The sequence below is a fragment of the Anas platyrhynchos genome, chromosome 2 (genome assembly GCF_047663525.1).
Source record: "Anas platyrhynchos isolate ZD024472 breed Pekin duck chromosome 2, IASCAAS_PekinDuck_T2T, whole genome shotgun sequence".
In the NCBI taxonomy this organism is placed as follows: Eukaryota; Metazoa; Chordata; class Aves; order Anseriformes; family Anatidae; genus Anas; species Anas platyrhynchos.
Window position 1 is genome coordinate 8,650,978 of NC_092588.1, and position 14,534 is coordinate 8,665,511.

Below are 14,534 nucleotides of genomic sequence, written 5' to 3' on the forward strand. Positions count from 1 at the left end.
AAATCAATTCTTTGCATAGCTTCAAAATATTATTCTACTCATCTATAACACCATTCTAGCCACTTTGTTTTTGACAAGCGAATACAGTAGTCTTGGATGGGACGCAGGATGGCCAGAAGTAAGAGGAAAATATCTCCAAATGCCGTGCAGTACCTAAGCATTTTTGAAAGGGACACTTACAGCATACCTTAAATAATGAACACACATACACAACTGAAACAATAGTAAATGATATATGTGAACCAGTCTCAAATCTTCATGTTCCATTTTAAAATCTCCATGTATCTAAAGCGTTCAATTGGTACATGCTTGACTTTATTTTCATAGGCATCAGTGCTCAGAATGTTTTCAGACTTAAAATGTAATTGAGTTCTATTAAGAAACCAGAACATTTTTTCTCCCAAAACTTTGAGTTTGAAAAAAAGTAATCTGCAAAATCAGCAAGACAAAAATATGAAAGAAACCACAGGAAGCCACGCAAAACAACAGTTAACCAGTTCTTAATCTCTTCTCGTTTTCCAACGTTGGTACTAAAAGAAGTTAAATAACTATCGGTATTACAGCCACATTGTGCTGCTCTTGCAAGATCTTACAAAATAAAAGTGTAATTGGAATAAAGTGTTCTATTCAAAAGCAGTCTTTCAAGAAAGTAAAAAAGATACACTCTTAATCTGCAAACCCCTTTGTCCACCAAACAGTGTAAGAGAAGAGCAAGCCTCTACCAGTAAAAAGTTGGTTCCTGCGTAACAGTACGAAATTCCATTTCCACTGGCTATAACCCTGGCTATACCCACTTGCAGTATTAGTCAAATGTTTTGTGTAGCAGAGAACAAATTTCCAGGTAAGTAATGCAAGACTACCATCAGTCAGAAAGCCTTTCTTCAGAATGACATATACACACCATACTGCTCAGTCCTGTGTTTAAAAAAGTAACAAGGAAAAATTGTAGGGGGGCTCCTCTCCCCCTGCAACTGATAGTCCAAGTACAAAATTCTAAATCAATCTGTATTTCTAATGCCTTCCGTGTTAAGTGCCTGGCACAGCCAGATTTCTGTCTTCTATGGAGCACTACTGCTCATACTGCAGGGACACAGTATTTTATTTTTTTATTTTTAAAGTATATGAAAAACTAGCAAGAAACAAGAAGAATGAGAGTGACTTAAAGCTAGCAGGGATATCAGACTGCTAGAAAAGGATATGTGGTACAAAGTATCCATGCATACCTGGCCACAACAGAGGTAACCCTTTCAGTTACTTTCCTCCTATTAAGGAAAAGTAGCTTTAAATATTAACATTAAAGCTACAGAAAAAAACAAGCAAACAAACAAAAAAAGTATTATTTCTTAGTATGGCAGCTATTTAATTATAGGAAAAAGCTACTCTTGTAATAAACCTATTTCTTAATAAAAAGGTAAATCTAATATGACACAAATTCACTGTAATTTCTACAATTTCTTAATGTGAAATCAGTTTATACAGAATGAAAAGAAAGCAAAACCTGTGAGTAAATTACACAGCTATTTGAAAAAATGTAGTCAGAGTTCAATTTCCCTCATTCAGAAAATACACATTTAAGAAGTGATGGAATTGACAGGCCATTAAGTAGGTAATTTCAGCAATATTTGTAAAGATATAGAGAGCAAAAATATTTTAGTGCAAAATAAGTTGCATTTCAATCAAGTATTTTCTATTAGTGATATGCCTGAAGACTGAGTTCATGTTGATGATGCTATGCTTGTTTTGTTTCTCTATGGCATTTAATGTAGCCCCCAATAAGTGAGAATTTTCATTTCAATTTTCTTTTTTTTTTGCCCCCTACTTCTTATTCAGCATTCTAAAATTTATGTTTTTAATTAGAAATTCAAAAATATAGGAATTCATACAAACCCAAGGTGACTTGTATCCAGTGACTGCGAAGTTGACCCAAAAACTGGTACTTTTCCCATAATGAACATCATGATCTCTGACCTCTGGTAATCTGGGAGATTGCTTCCAAAAAATCCTAAAAAAAAAAAAAAAAAAAAAAAAAAAAAAAAAAAAAAAAGGCTGAATTTACAGACCAAAAAAAAAGAAATATAGGGCCTCTTTAAAAGATAAAACTTATTTATATAAGGAATTCATTTATAAAGTCAAAATAGATGAATACGAAGTTTATTCTATCTGGGTCTATCTTTCGAAATAAACTGTGATTTGTTTTACGGCAGAATATTCACATGTTCGCTTCTACTTAATGGCATATAGAGTCTTTTCATGACAGTTTCTTCTTTGAATTTTAATATTTTCTAATATCATCCTCTTAAATGTATCATTGAGAAGTTGTCAACCCTTACCTGTAACTAATGAGGAATTGTAAGTGTTTCTTGTGGAACACAGTGTTACTACTTTAGTCTGTTCTTATGACACCATTAAATAGCATGGGTTTGCTAACAGATCTCAGAGGTTTATAACTATTTTACTTTGAGATTATCACTATGAGATAGTGTAAATGCAACTGTGATAGAATTGGAGAGACAATATATATTTAAACTAACTTTGAATTTTATTGTAATAGTGAGAAACAGTCTACTACATATTTTCTACTACTCCAGAAAGCTGGAAGGAATGAGCAAAGATACAGCCTAGGGAATAGAATTTAAGATACTTAAAGAAGGAGGAGGAATGCAAAGGGCACTGCAAACAGACATCATAAGTTCACTGCAATATATATCGTTAAACAGAGAAAAATCTGAAAAAAATGAGGGAGCCTATTTTTATGAAATCGTTTACAGACACTTGCTATCATTTTGAGTGCTGTGCATAAAAGGGTTTCTCCCCAACCTAAGGCATTCCATGATTCCATGACAGAAGTACTACAGTTAAGTCATGGTAACACAACTGGCCACTGGATGTCACTCTTGCTGTGTTTTAACACTGGTTTCTACAAGCTTTCAAGTAGTACCTCCAAAACTGCATTACTTCATACAACTTGCCAGCTTATTTTCATGAACAGACTAGTATTAGAGCTGTACCAAAGGTACAGAATGATGTCTATATTTCAATGGATACATAATAATGGAACTAACGCATTTACTGCAATTCCACCAGCATTTTAATTTTCTTTGAGCTTCCTGGCTGCCTGATCAGTTAATATTATATAAGAACAGTCTTTCAGAAGACAATTCTGTAAAGTGAGCCTGTGATTTAACACAAATACAGAGATACCACTCACCTTTATTCCTTTCCAATTCAAGGTCTGTTTTAGTACCTCCTCGCTGAGAAAAGGGTGGGAGGAAGAACTTAAAAAGTGAGCCTGTGATACCCTCATTACTCACCAATTGTTTGAATAATAGCATTCTGGACAATCCTCTCATCACTCTCCTTGGAGGCTGTGCTGAAAGTGGCACTTCCTGCTGAACTGCGCCTATCGCCCAATTCAAAGTCAACACTGATGCGCAAGTGCTTCAGTAAGGTATTAAAAACCTCCAGAACTGCTGGACCTGGAAACAACACACAATTGCACTCATCAAGGGAAAGATGCCTTAAGAAAATGAAAACTAGCCTTTTGAGTTTGTCTTTTTTTCAGGAGAAATAAGATTAACCATAGAACAAGCGAAATTCACTGTTTGAAGGATACTGCCTAGAGATAAGCTTTTGAAGTGTGCCTACATCCTGGTATTTTAGAAGTTACTTCAGAATCAGGAAACGCAATCACGTGCATGTGCACAACCCATTACTATCAAGTTGTATGGGGTCCGGCTGGGATGGAGTTAGTTTTCTTCATAGCAGCCCATGTGGTGCCGTGCGTTGGATTTCTGACTCAAACAGTGTTGATAGCACATCAGTGTTTTGGCTACTGGTCAATGGTACTTTCACAGCACCAAAGCTTTTTCTTTTTCCCACTCTGTCTCAACAGTGAGTAGGCTGTGGGTATGCAAAAAAAAAACCTGAGAGGAGATACAACCCATACAGCCAACACAAACTGACCAAAATTACCCCTTTGGTATGGGTATTCCACACCATACAATCTCGAGCTCAGCCAGAAAATCTCAAGGAGAGAAGAAGGAATGGGAGTGACATTTGCTGGTATGCTAGCTGTCTTCCCACATAACTTATGTTATGCATGCTGAGGCCCTGCTTCCAGAGACTTGCTAAACATCTGCCCGCAGATGGGAAATAATGAATAAATTCCTTTGCTTTGCCTGTGCATTCAGTTTTTGCTTCACTTATAAACTGTTGCTATCTTGATCTATGAGACTTCTCACCTTCCTGTTATTTCCTCCCTGTCCTGTGGAAGAGGGATCTGAGCAAGTGGCTGTGTGGGTGTTTCACTATTGGTTGGAATCAAATCACCAGAAATTCTACATAGAAATGGTATGTGGCTGCTGAATGGGTTAAACTGTATGAGCTTGCCCCTGAATTTCAGTTATTAAACTCCAGTTCCATTTATTGGATCAAATAACAAGCTCTTCTCATAATATGATAAAAGCCTTCACAAGTTTCATTTCTGTGTTTAAGTGGGTCTTGTACTTGTGAGTCTACCTCAGACACAAGTTAATGAACTAAAGCAATGATGTTTCAGCTCAAGACTGGAGAAAAACAACAGCAGAGAAGTACACATGTGTACAGATCTGAAAAAATACTCTAATTTTATGGAACTATACTACCTTAAATTATGTAATCCACCTTATTTTAGCTGCTTCATATTTACTAAGGTAAAATCCCGCAAGATCATTCTACTCTCAATTCCTTTGTTACTGGTCCTCTTATATCAGCTGTATCGCAAAGCAGCAGTTCTCTTGACTTCTTGTAGACACACAGAGTTCCCTCAAGACTTTGCGACTTCTTATCAAGAAGAAATTCCTGTCTTTCTCAAGGCTGTAAAAATAAATCTACTTTTTTTTTTTATGCAAAGGATTATATATCCATTAGCAGTCAAAAGACCAAGAACATTTAATTAATTATAAATGGAGTAAGATTTCAAGCAAGTTTTATCAGCACACAGAGGAAAAATCTAACATACACAAAGCCTTCTCCAAAATGCATCTTTTTATTAGTCTGAAAACAAAGCAGAAACAAACACCATCCCTCAAATCTATCCTCTGGCTGATGCCATTATTTTAGTAAGACTTACCTATTGATCCTTTAGCTGCTATTGCAACTGCTTCCAAAAGAACCTGAATAATGCCAGCACGAACTCGTGGTGAATCCCTTTTGCAAACATCAAGGTGTCTGAGAATTTCTTGTATTACATGATGGGAATACTGTGCCTATTAAAGAAGAGAAAATGAGAAAAAAGCTTTATCTGTGACTTAATTAAAGAATAAACTCATACACTATTCAGCTACAGTCACCACCATGTTCCTATTCTACAACATTCTTACAACTTTGTTTAAATTCCAATTCAAGATTAAATAAGGACTAACAAAACTACCATAACACATGATGCCACACAGATCCACGTAGCCCAACACATAAATGCTTACGGTATTCAGGTACCTAGAAGTGTCTGCAAGAACAGGGGATGTATGACATACTATTTAATTCAACTAAATGCAGTTCAAGGACTTAGCTATCTTACAGAAATGCATTGTTGATACAAACACTGAGTAAACTTGTCTTTCTTTTACAAAGCTGTAATTTCATGACTTTATCTTTTGGGTGTCTGTGCTTTACACAGTCCAAGAGTCAGGCTTTGATTGCTTTGCAACAGACAACAGTAGTTGTCCACTGGTAAAAAATAAAAAAATATATCAGTTAGTGCAGCACAGCTCTATATGAAGTTTGTTTCTTGGGTTGTAAGAACAGTACAGCTGTATTGGCATGTGGACACGGCCAACTTAAGACATTTACTTACTAAGCACAATTCCAGAGCAGTATGGTTATCCTGCTCCTTCTTCAGGAGCTTGCTGAGGGACCTCCACAATACCATCAACTAAGCATTCCATAATTTATTTATTCTTTTGCAAGCGTACACTAATTGAAAATAAATCAGATAACTTAGTTATGCTTTGCGATCAGAAGTTATTATTTGAAAAGTTTAAGATTAAGGAATTAAGCAAAAGGATTTTCCGGATTCATTGACTTAATCTACTATCTAGCATTACTGTGGTGAAGTAAGCATTTAACCCATGTACTCAAAATGTGTATGTGAAGAAAGCAAACCCCGAAAAAAAACTACCTGTATAGAATACATGATGATTTTGAAGCAAGAAACAGCAAATTCGTTGGGATCCCATAGCTTATGATGGTCTAAATGCCTATGGGAAAAAAAAAAAAGATTTGAAATAATAACCTTCCACACACATAGCTCTAGAAGGTGTAACACCAATGGGCAGCTAAGCACCACCATGCCACTCTCTCACTCCCTCTCCTCAAAAGGACAGGAGGGAGAAAATATGAAGCTTATGAATTGAGATAGTGACAGGGAGATCGCTCACCCTCACAGGCAAAACAGGAACAGCATAAGTGAGACCAGTGTAATTTACAGCCTATTGATAACAGACTTGAGCAGTGAGAACTAAAAGTGAACTAAAAACACCTTTCCCTCCTCTTCACCCTCCCCATTCCATCCTTTTCTACCTCTTCTGCTTAAGGCTTAAGCAGCACAGGGAAATGCAGATTGTGGTCGGTCCCCAGCACTCTGCCGCTCCTTCATCCTCACTTTCTGCCCTCGCTCCAATCCAAGCATGGGGCCCTTCCCACATGATGCAGTTCTTGTGAAACTGATCCTGCATGGGCTTCCCACAGGCAGCAGCTCCCCACAGACCCCCTGGTTATACCCACCCTTCAGCTCCCACACTAGCAAAACCTTGCCACATAAGCCCAGTACAATAATAAATGTTTTCCCTTACGGCTTACTAAAAGTTCACCTCGGAGGGATTATTGCCTTACATGTAGGTTCTAAACAATGACTTATTAACTAAGTGAGAAAACTGGGATTTCAGAAAATAATTTGTTTTCAAGGTTTAATATTTAATAACAAAACATTTGGCTGTAACACAAACTCCCATAACCAAATCTGATCTTCTGCTTTCAGAAATGTAAGGAATCTTAGTCATACCAAGGTTATATAGAATATACCATTTCCATTTAAAGTGCGTGCATAAAAATGGACATGGTATTACATGCACATTTATATGAAAAGATTGAAGAAGATGGTTAAGAGGTGGTTTGTACCTTGACAAACTTATAGTTCAAGTAAGATAAAGAATTTCTTTTCAATCAGGAGTCACAAAAAGATGAATGTTACATCCAGAAAAAACCCTAAGAGCTATTCTCATTTTCAAAGAGGTTTCATGAATAATATATTTGGAAACCAAAAATTAAAAGAATTATTCTCTGTGTATTTCCATGTAATTCCAAAGCATTTCAGTCACAACATTACCTTCAAGAAATGCCAAAACAAAATCAGAACAATAAATGTTCCTGCTTTTCCTTAAATGTGAAAGCAAACACTGACTAAAAACTTTGTCAGAGTTACAAGCAAGGACAGGAAATACAGCTTAAGCATTGTGCTGAAAGGTATGAGTAGGGCACATGTCAGCTTTTCCAAAAAGGAGATACGGAAAAGCATGATAAAAGCAAGTGCATTTTTTAAATTTGGAAGAATTTAAATACAAAATTTGAAGAATTTAAATTTGAAAAAAAAAAAAAAGAAATTTGGAAAAAACAATTAGGGATACTTTTTCATCAGGATGATTTAGGTTAAACAACATCAACAGAAACTTTCTTATAGAAACTGAATTTAGGCAATGTTTCTAAATAGGTATCTCAGCTACTGAATCACTTTTGGTTTGACCTTTCCCAAAGCCCATAAGAAGTATCTAATGATGCTTCAGAATCACAAAATTGAAAGCATACAGGTGAAAGAAGTAAGCACTCTGAACACAGAGGGATTGACAGGATGCTTTAACTTACTCTACTTAGAATCTGGAGGTCTCAATTAACTCAGTGGCCAGCTGCTGCCAGCCTAGTGACCCAGCAGCCTACACAGGTCTCCTTCAAGGTTGATTAAACCGGCAGCCGCAGAATCACCCTCTCATGTCCTGGATTATCTGTCAGTCCATTGTAGAGCTCAGAAAATGTACCGTCTTTTTGACATATTACATATCTCTAATACATATCCCTATTTGTAAGATTTTCAAGAATTTTAAAGGTGTAATTTTCAAGCTGGCCTTACAAGATAATAGCATATTTGCATTACTAACTATTAAATTGGACTACCCGTTGGTGATGGCTACCTTTTCTATGTACATTCCAAACACACAAGTGTATTTAATCCTACCTTGCCATCAGAAAAACAAACAATATTACCTTTTTTTTAACCTTCAAGGTTTTGCAGATCAATGTTTATTCATGTCTTTTTTTGCCCTAATACCATTCAAGTAGGGTTCATCATTACTTATACATGACAGCATATTTTAGCTCACCTATTTTCTTGTTGTCTTATCAAATACAACATCATATTCCCCACTATCTTTTTCTGACTGGAACTGATCCTTTGATCTTCTAGGTTTGTATGTGTTCTCTGTTACACCTGGCAGCACATCTTTATCTGTCCCAAAGGTCAATTCAAACAGATTATGGTCAACTACATCTTAAATCAAGGTTGGTTTTGTTTGTTTGTTAAAAACAACTTTCCTCTCAAAACAAGACATACAGTTCTCTTCTTCCAGAAAGGCAAAACATTAGCTGCTTCAGGTAGCTGAACCGATGGGAAGACAGCAGGGGGAAGAAGACAGCCGGAGATAATGTTTTATGTAATAGCTGAATGGACAACATACTTTTTGTACTGGAATTTTCCTTCAAAGAAAAGGATTATTAGATTCATGTAGGTGATATGTTTTATTTGTCATAATGCAGGCAGTGTATTTAATGTAGTTTTATGGTTTTGAAAAAGACCACAGACGACATTTGCAGCATGACACGCTTAGTTTAGTTAAAATCAAGTCGCATCTTGCCTATTTTTTCCCCCAATCTTAGTTCTTTCAATAAAGAACATCTGAGTAAAATTGAAAACATTTTAATGGTGGGTTAACAAATGCCAAAACCTGCCTTCCATTAAGACCTGATTCATGTACATAGCAAATGTGCACTATTAGATTTCCCAAATGAAAAGCAACAGCAGAACCACTGGTGCAAATAACTATTTTATGAAGTGAGAACCACTAACAGATCCTGAATTCACTCACATTAACAGTCACCAATGAAAGCAATCCTTACACTAAAAAATGATAAATCAATACTGCTGATTAGAAAGCAGAACTGAAGCTTGTATAGGAATATGTAACAAAATGTCATACATCATGTCTGCCGAACAAGCACGAAAGAGCAGCCTTTTGATAACATTCAAAACCCTTGCACAGATGATTTGGTACAAGAATGGAAATACAGTGAAACGAGCAGGGTGTAACTTGTTATACTTGGGAAGATGTTTGTCTTAGTAGATTTCTGTATCCCTCTGGACCTGCCTCATCTATTCACCATTGCAAATTCATGCTAAATTTCTTGTAACTTGTGACTGTAGACATAAAATAAAATATTTTTTTTCGTATCTTATTAATAGAAAACTTTCAAATGTTTTGAAGCAGTTTACCAGATAGGCCTCTCAGATTAAAAAAATAGATTTTGAAATTTTCTAGATAATAAACATAGAGAAACTTATAACCATATAGATTTTCTGCCAAAGGCAAGGAGAACAAAGGTCATTCTAAACCCACACCACAAGACTTCAGATTTCAACTCTATTCATTATAATCCTTCAATCTTGGAATGTATTCAGCCTCATGATGGAAGAAACACATGTCTAATATTCCAGTGCCACATGAAGCAAGCCTTCAGGTGAGGAATTGAACCTGCATCTTCATTGCTATCAACATAATAAGTGGCCTTATCTTTATTCCCAGCGCTTTTTAAGAAGTTTTTCAATTGTTGAAAACTGCTAAAGGAAATCGTTTTCTAATCACATATAAATATATTTAAATCCATTTCTTTCAAATCAGATAAAAGTGCAATAGCCTGACTATCAAATTTTCTTTTTTAACAGTTCTGCTCATTCATAAAGTGAAGCTGATTAGATAGAGCACTAGGTTTTTGTTCAGGAAAAGCAGAGCTTGGAAACTTCATTTTCCACATCTTTTGTTCTTCACAAACACTACAACTTTACGGCAGTTACTTATAAAAAGATGTACTTATTTGACTATTCTTCCTGAAATTGACCAGAAAAATAGCGACCAAATAAGACAAAGACTTTCCAAGACAGCATGTCCTGATAAAGTCATGGAATATATCCCTAAGAAGAACGTATAAGCAGTAAGAAAACAGCTGCAATATAGTTCCAAATAGTCCATCCGGGCTGCTTAGTACCTTAGTACCTTAGTTCACTTTGTTGGGCTGGTATTCTGGAGGTGCAGTGAATTTTGAAGTGCAAGAAAGCACAGAAACTTTATAATACTCAACTCTGCAATAGTTAAACTCTTATTGGACTGGTATAACGGATGCACATGGAAGTAGGATAATAGCATGGTTCTTCACATTCAATACTTTTGGGAGAATAACAAGTAGTTACAAAAGGTTTCTGCCCTGATTTAGTAAATGAGCTTCCCTACATTCAGTTTGCATTCCTGTTTGGGCTTAATAGTAGTAACTTGAAAATAGCTTTCAATAGCTTGAAAGTCTTACAATGTATGAATCACATCCTTAGAGTCTGTAGCAAGAACTACGCCATCTAAAAGCAGGTATTCCCATAACAGATGAGTATTTTGAAGGTCTACAAGAAGGACCAGGCTGCCCTACTCATGACCATGAAAAGACATGACCTGGAAGTAGTAGCACTGTGCTTACAGCTTCCTGCAAAGATTTCTGCTGAGATGTCTTCTTTGAAGACATCAGCAGAGGTGAAAGATGCAGGTTTAAGTTACATCATTGTTCAAAGCCTTTTTTTGTAACACACTTTTTTAAAGGCTACAACTGGGAAAATGCAATGGACAAAACAGAAAGATGCTGGACTTGACATACCAGCAAAAATTTGTAGGTGCATTTGTGTATAATGTGCATACTGTGTACACATCTGCCATTCTCTGGTAACTAAGATGTTAAAAACATACTTCACAGAATATCAAAACGTGTCTTGGAAAAAAATGCAAGAAAGTAGAAATCTTAACTTTACTAATCTGAGCACAATACTCCTTTGTGCAACCTGGTTTCTTTCTTACTGACTGCAACAGTCATCAATACTTAGGAACAGTTTCCCACTATAAAGAAATGTTAGCTGTGGCAACAACCCATCCCAATCATTATACTACACTTCTGAAATCAGCAGAATGGGACTCACATTTCTCCCTTACTATCTTCAAGTTAACAGAGAGTCAACAAGTGATGAGTTTAAAAAAGGGGTAAAGTTTTGAAGAAATATGAAAAACTTAGCCGAATCCTAAAGGTTGAAAAGAAGGAAGGAACTAATGTAACATAATTAGAGGATGAAATCTGAAAGTCTCTTCAGATTTTCCATGAATTTCCAACTTACGCAAAAACTGGTCTGACAGCATTGTTCATAATTCCATAGGTGGCTCTTCCCAACAGTTCTCTGAAACAGTTTTCAGCCAGCAGAGCAGGATTTTCCTCTTTCTCTCCTCCTGTAGGAGAGGATGGAAGGCCAGTTCTGCTGAAATAAGACAAAATAACATTGAAGTTACTGCTGATTAATATTCATCTTCCTTAACATACATTGTCTTGGTTCTACAGCATTCACTGCAACACTGTTGTCCGCTGTCAAACTCTTGATCCAGGCTAGAATCAACACGCATATGTAACGAGTATGCATTAAAAAACAGACCTCTGATTAAAACATTTTATTATTTAACACCAGGACCATATAGATCTTCATGTTTACCCAGTACTGTGCACTATATTAGTAAATATGTAAGTGGCAAAAACAATGGCTAATAATACTGATGTGACTACTTACTCATTGTATTTTGACTAAATACTGCCCATTATAAGTGAGAAACGAAGACCATGACAAGAGATGTGCAGAATTTTATTTTGTTCAGACTAATGATCTCATTCACCTGCCCACTACTGAATCCATACTATGTGGGTGGGTGTTAAATAAAACTCTTAATACTTCTGCAGAAACAGATGGCTTGCAAGTTTAAAAAAAAAAAAAAAAAAAGCTGATCAAACTAATTAGAGCACTGTCACCCACACAGTTACCTCTAACTAGATAATGTAGAAATTAGGGGACAATCAATTAGAAGGTGACTAACATCACCATGGAGAGGACTGTGCTGGGTGCCCATGCCCAGGTGCTGTCTTGCAGCTGCAGGGCCTCTGTGGTGGCTCGGTGGCTCCAACGGCCCCATGGCAGGGCCCAGCTGAGCCCAGCACCAAGCTGGCAGCGCCTCGGGGAAAACAGATTTCTGCAAGGGCAGAGCAGGTGCAGGCCAAGGAGGAGGCCCAGGGCGAGGGAGAAGCAGCAGAGGGCCCAGGCCCCAAGAGGAGGAGGGCAGGAGGGGCTCCAGGCCCACAGGCCGCAGGGATTCCCCGGCAGCCCTGCAGAGCCCCCGCTGGAGCAGATCTCCACCCTGCAGCCCAGGGAGGGCCCACGCCGCAGCAGGGGGACATTTCCTGAGGGAGCTGTGGCCGTGGGGAGCCCCCGCAGGAGCAGGGTGTTCCTGAAGGGCTGCAGCCCGGGGCAGGGCCCCCGCTGGAGCAGGGCCATGGGTGAGGAGGAAGGGTGGCCAAGAGGGGCTGGGGGGGGCTGAGCACAGTCGTGTTCTGTCCCAGCTAGGGGACAGGGTGCAGGAGTAACGGTGAACAAGAAGTTCTTTATAAATTATTATTTATTTTTTATTATTTTTGTTTTATCCCTCACTTGCCAAATCTACTTTTAATTGGCAATAAATTAAATTACTTTTCCCCAAATCAAGTCTGTTTTGCCCGTAACGGTAAGTGGTAAATTAAGTTACCTGCCTGTGTTTATCTCGAATCCAAGGCTTCTCCATCCTACTCTCTCCCTGTCCTTTTGAGGGGGAGAGTGAAAGAGCAGCTGGGTAGGAGTCTGGCCTTTAGCCTGGGCTAACCCACCACAAGGACTCAAAAGCAAGCAGAGGATCTATTTCTTAGAGTCTGCATCAGTACACAAAGCTCTAATGTTTCACCTTACTTAAACATAATGCTTTATCAAGTTGAATCTTGACCTTTATGATACTTTTGGGCAACTGGACTATGTTTATCACGCAGATTATGTTTATCACATAGAGTGTTACCAGTAATATAGACTGGTATATCAAATATAGATTTCTATATTTGGAAATATTAAGATAAAGATACCGATGCTAATTTCCCCATTATGTGTTTATAACTTGCTGAAGGAGAATTCTCCCGTCCCTTACTGGATTATTGTAAAAAATATAGCAACTGACTTTTTCAGTCAGAAAATAAATAACAGCAATGCCAAAAATAGGCCATCAAGCACTGCATCAGAAAAATACAGCTTGAAGGGTGTTATCTACACAAAGTTTTGCAGGGAAATTTGTCCTTTAAATGACTGAAATAATTTGTGATCTTCCTTTATAAGGTGCTAATATTACAGTTATTTCACTCATAGAAAATTTACTGATAATAAAGAACAGTAAGAAATGATAACATGATGGGAGAGAGAGAAAAAGCTATGGATGTGAAGAGAATTTATTATTACCAGAGCTACTATTTCTTCAGGCACTGAAATACCCCCAATGAATGCCTTAATCCAAAATAGATATTCTTTTAAATTATGAAAGAATTAAAATCAGCAAATAGCAACTTGATTTCATACGTAAGTTTTAACTTACAACTTAAATCCTGCAGTAAAAAACAACGTTTTAATGTTTTGTACTACTGGCAGTACCAATAACCAAGCTTTCTTGAAGTTCAAACACTGCCGTCTGCAATTATTTCTCTTCTCTTGGTGACTGGGAATTAGGTTAACCATTTAAAATCAACACAGTACAAAGAGAGTAGGAGTACTGAATTAGAGAATATAGACACAAGAAGCAAAACCGGAGTAGCCATGCTGTGTCTTGGACAAACTAAAACCAGCCAAGGCCCAAATTCTACAACTGACTTTTGAAGGTAACAGCCTGTTCTTGCATTGCAAAATATAAAATTAGCACCTGCACTATAGGCAGTGAATGATGGAGCTTTTCCAGGAAAGTTTCCATTTGACACTTCTCATTTTTGATACAAGCCTTTATAATGATGCTTATTATTATTTGGCTATTGTTTCTTTTCCTTTGCCTATCCAAGTGCCCTCCTCAGCACACAGAGACCTAAGTTATTTTAGAAAATTAAAGGCAAATGAAATATATTTCTGAACTTAAGTGCTTTACACATCATACTATTAAGCTACTGCCAATGTTTCATTTAAATTGAGCATTTCAGAAATAGGAGGTATAGGAAGAAAGAAAATGGTTCCCCTTAAGGTGAAATAGAACTTACTGAGAACTGCTGTACCTACAGCTGGCAAGGGCGCAAGATTTTTTTGTTTGTTGTTTGTTTTTTGTTTTTCCCACAAA

The 14,534-nt window shown here is 37.1% G+C and overlaps 1 protein-coding gene across 11 annotated transcripts in view; it reads right to left on the reverse strand.

Annotated features, from left to right (window-relative positions):
* The window catches only part of EFR3A (EFR3 homolog A), an 84,739-nt gene that overhangs the window by 26,068 nt on the left and 44,137 nt on the right, over positions 1–14,534 (reverse strand). For 7 of the 11 annotated variants that reach the window (XM_072034304.1, XM_038174538.2, XM_038174539.2 and 4 more), the window contains 5 exons: positions 11,504–11,641; positions 6,158–6,236; positions 5,111–5,246; positions 3,312–3,476; positions 1,888–2,002 (listed from right to left, as the gene is read on the reverse strand). In XM_072034304.1, the coding sequence (XP_071890405.1) occupies positions 1,888–2,002; positions 3,312–3,476; positions 5,111–5,246; positions 6,158–6,236; positions 11,504–11,641 (633 nt within the window). The remainder of the gene's footprint in view (positions 1–1,887; positions 2,003–3,311; positions 3,477–5,110; positions 5,247–6,157; positions 6,237–11,503; positions 11,642–14,534) is intronic. The other 4 variants (XM_072034306.1, XM_072034305.1, XM_072034303.1 and 1 more) reach the window with 1 other exon arrangement.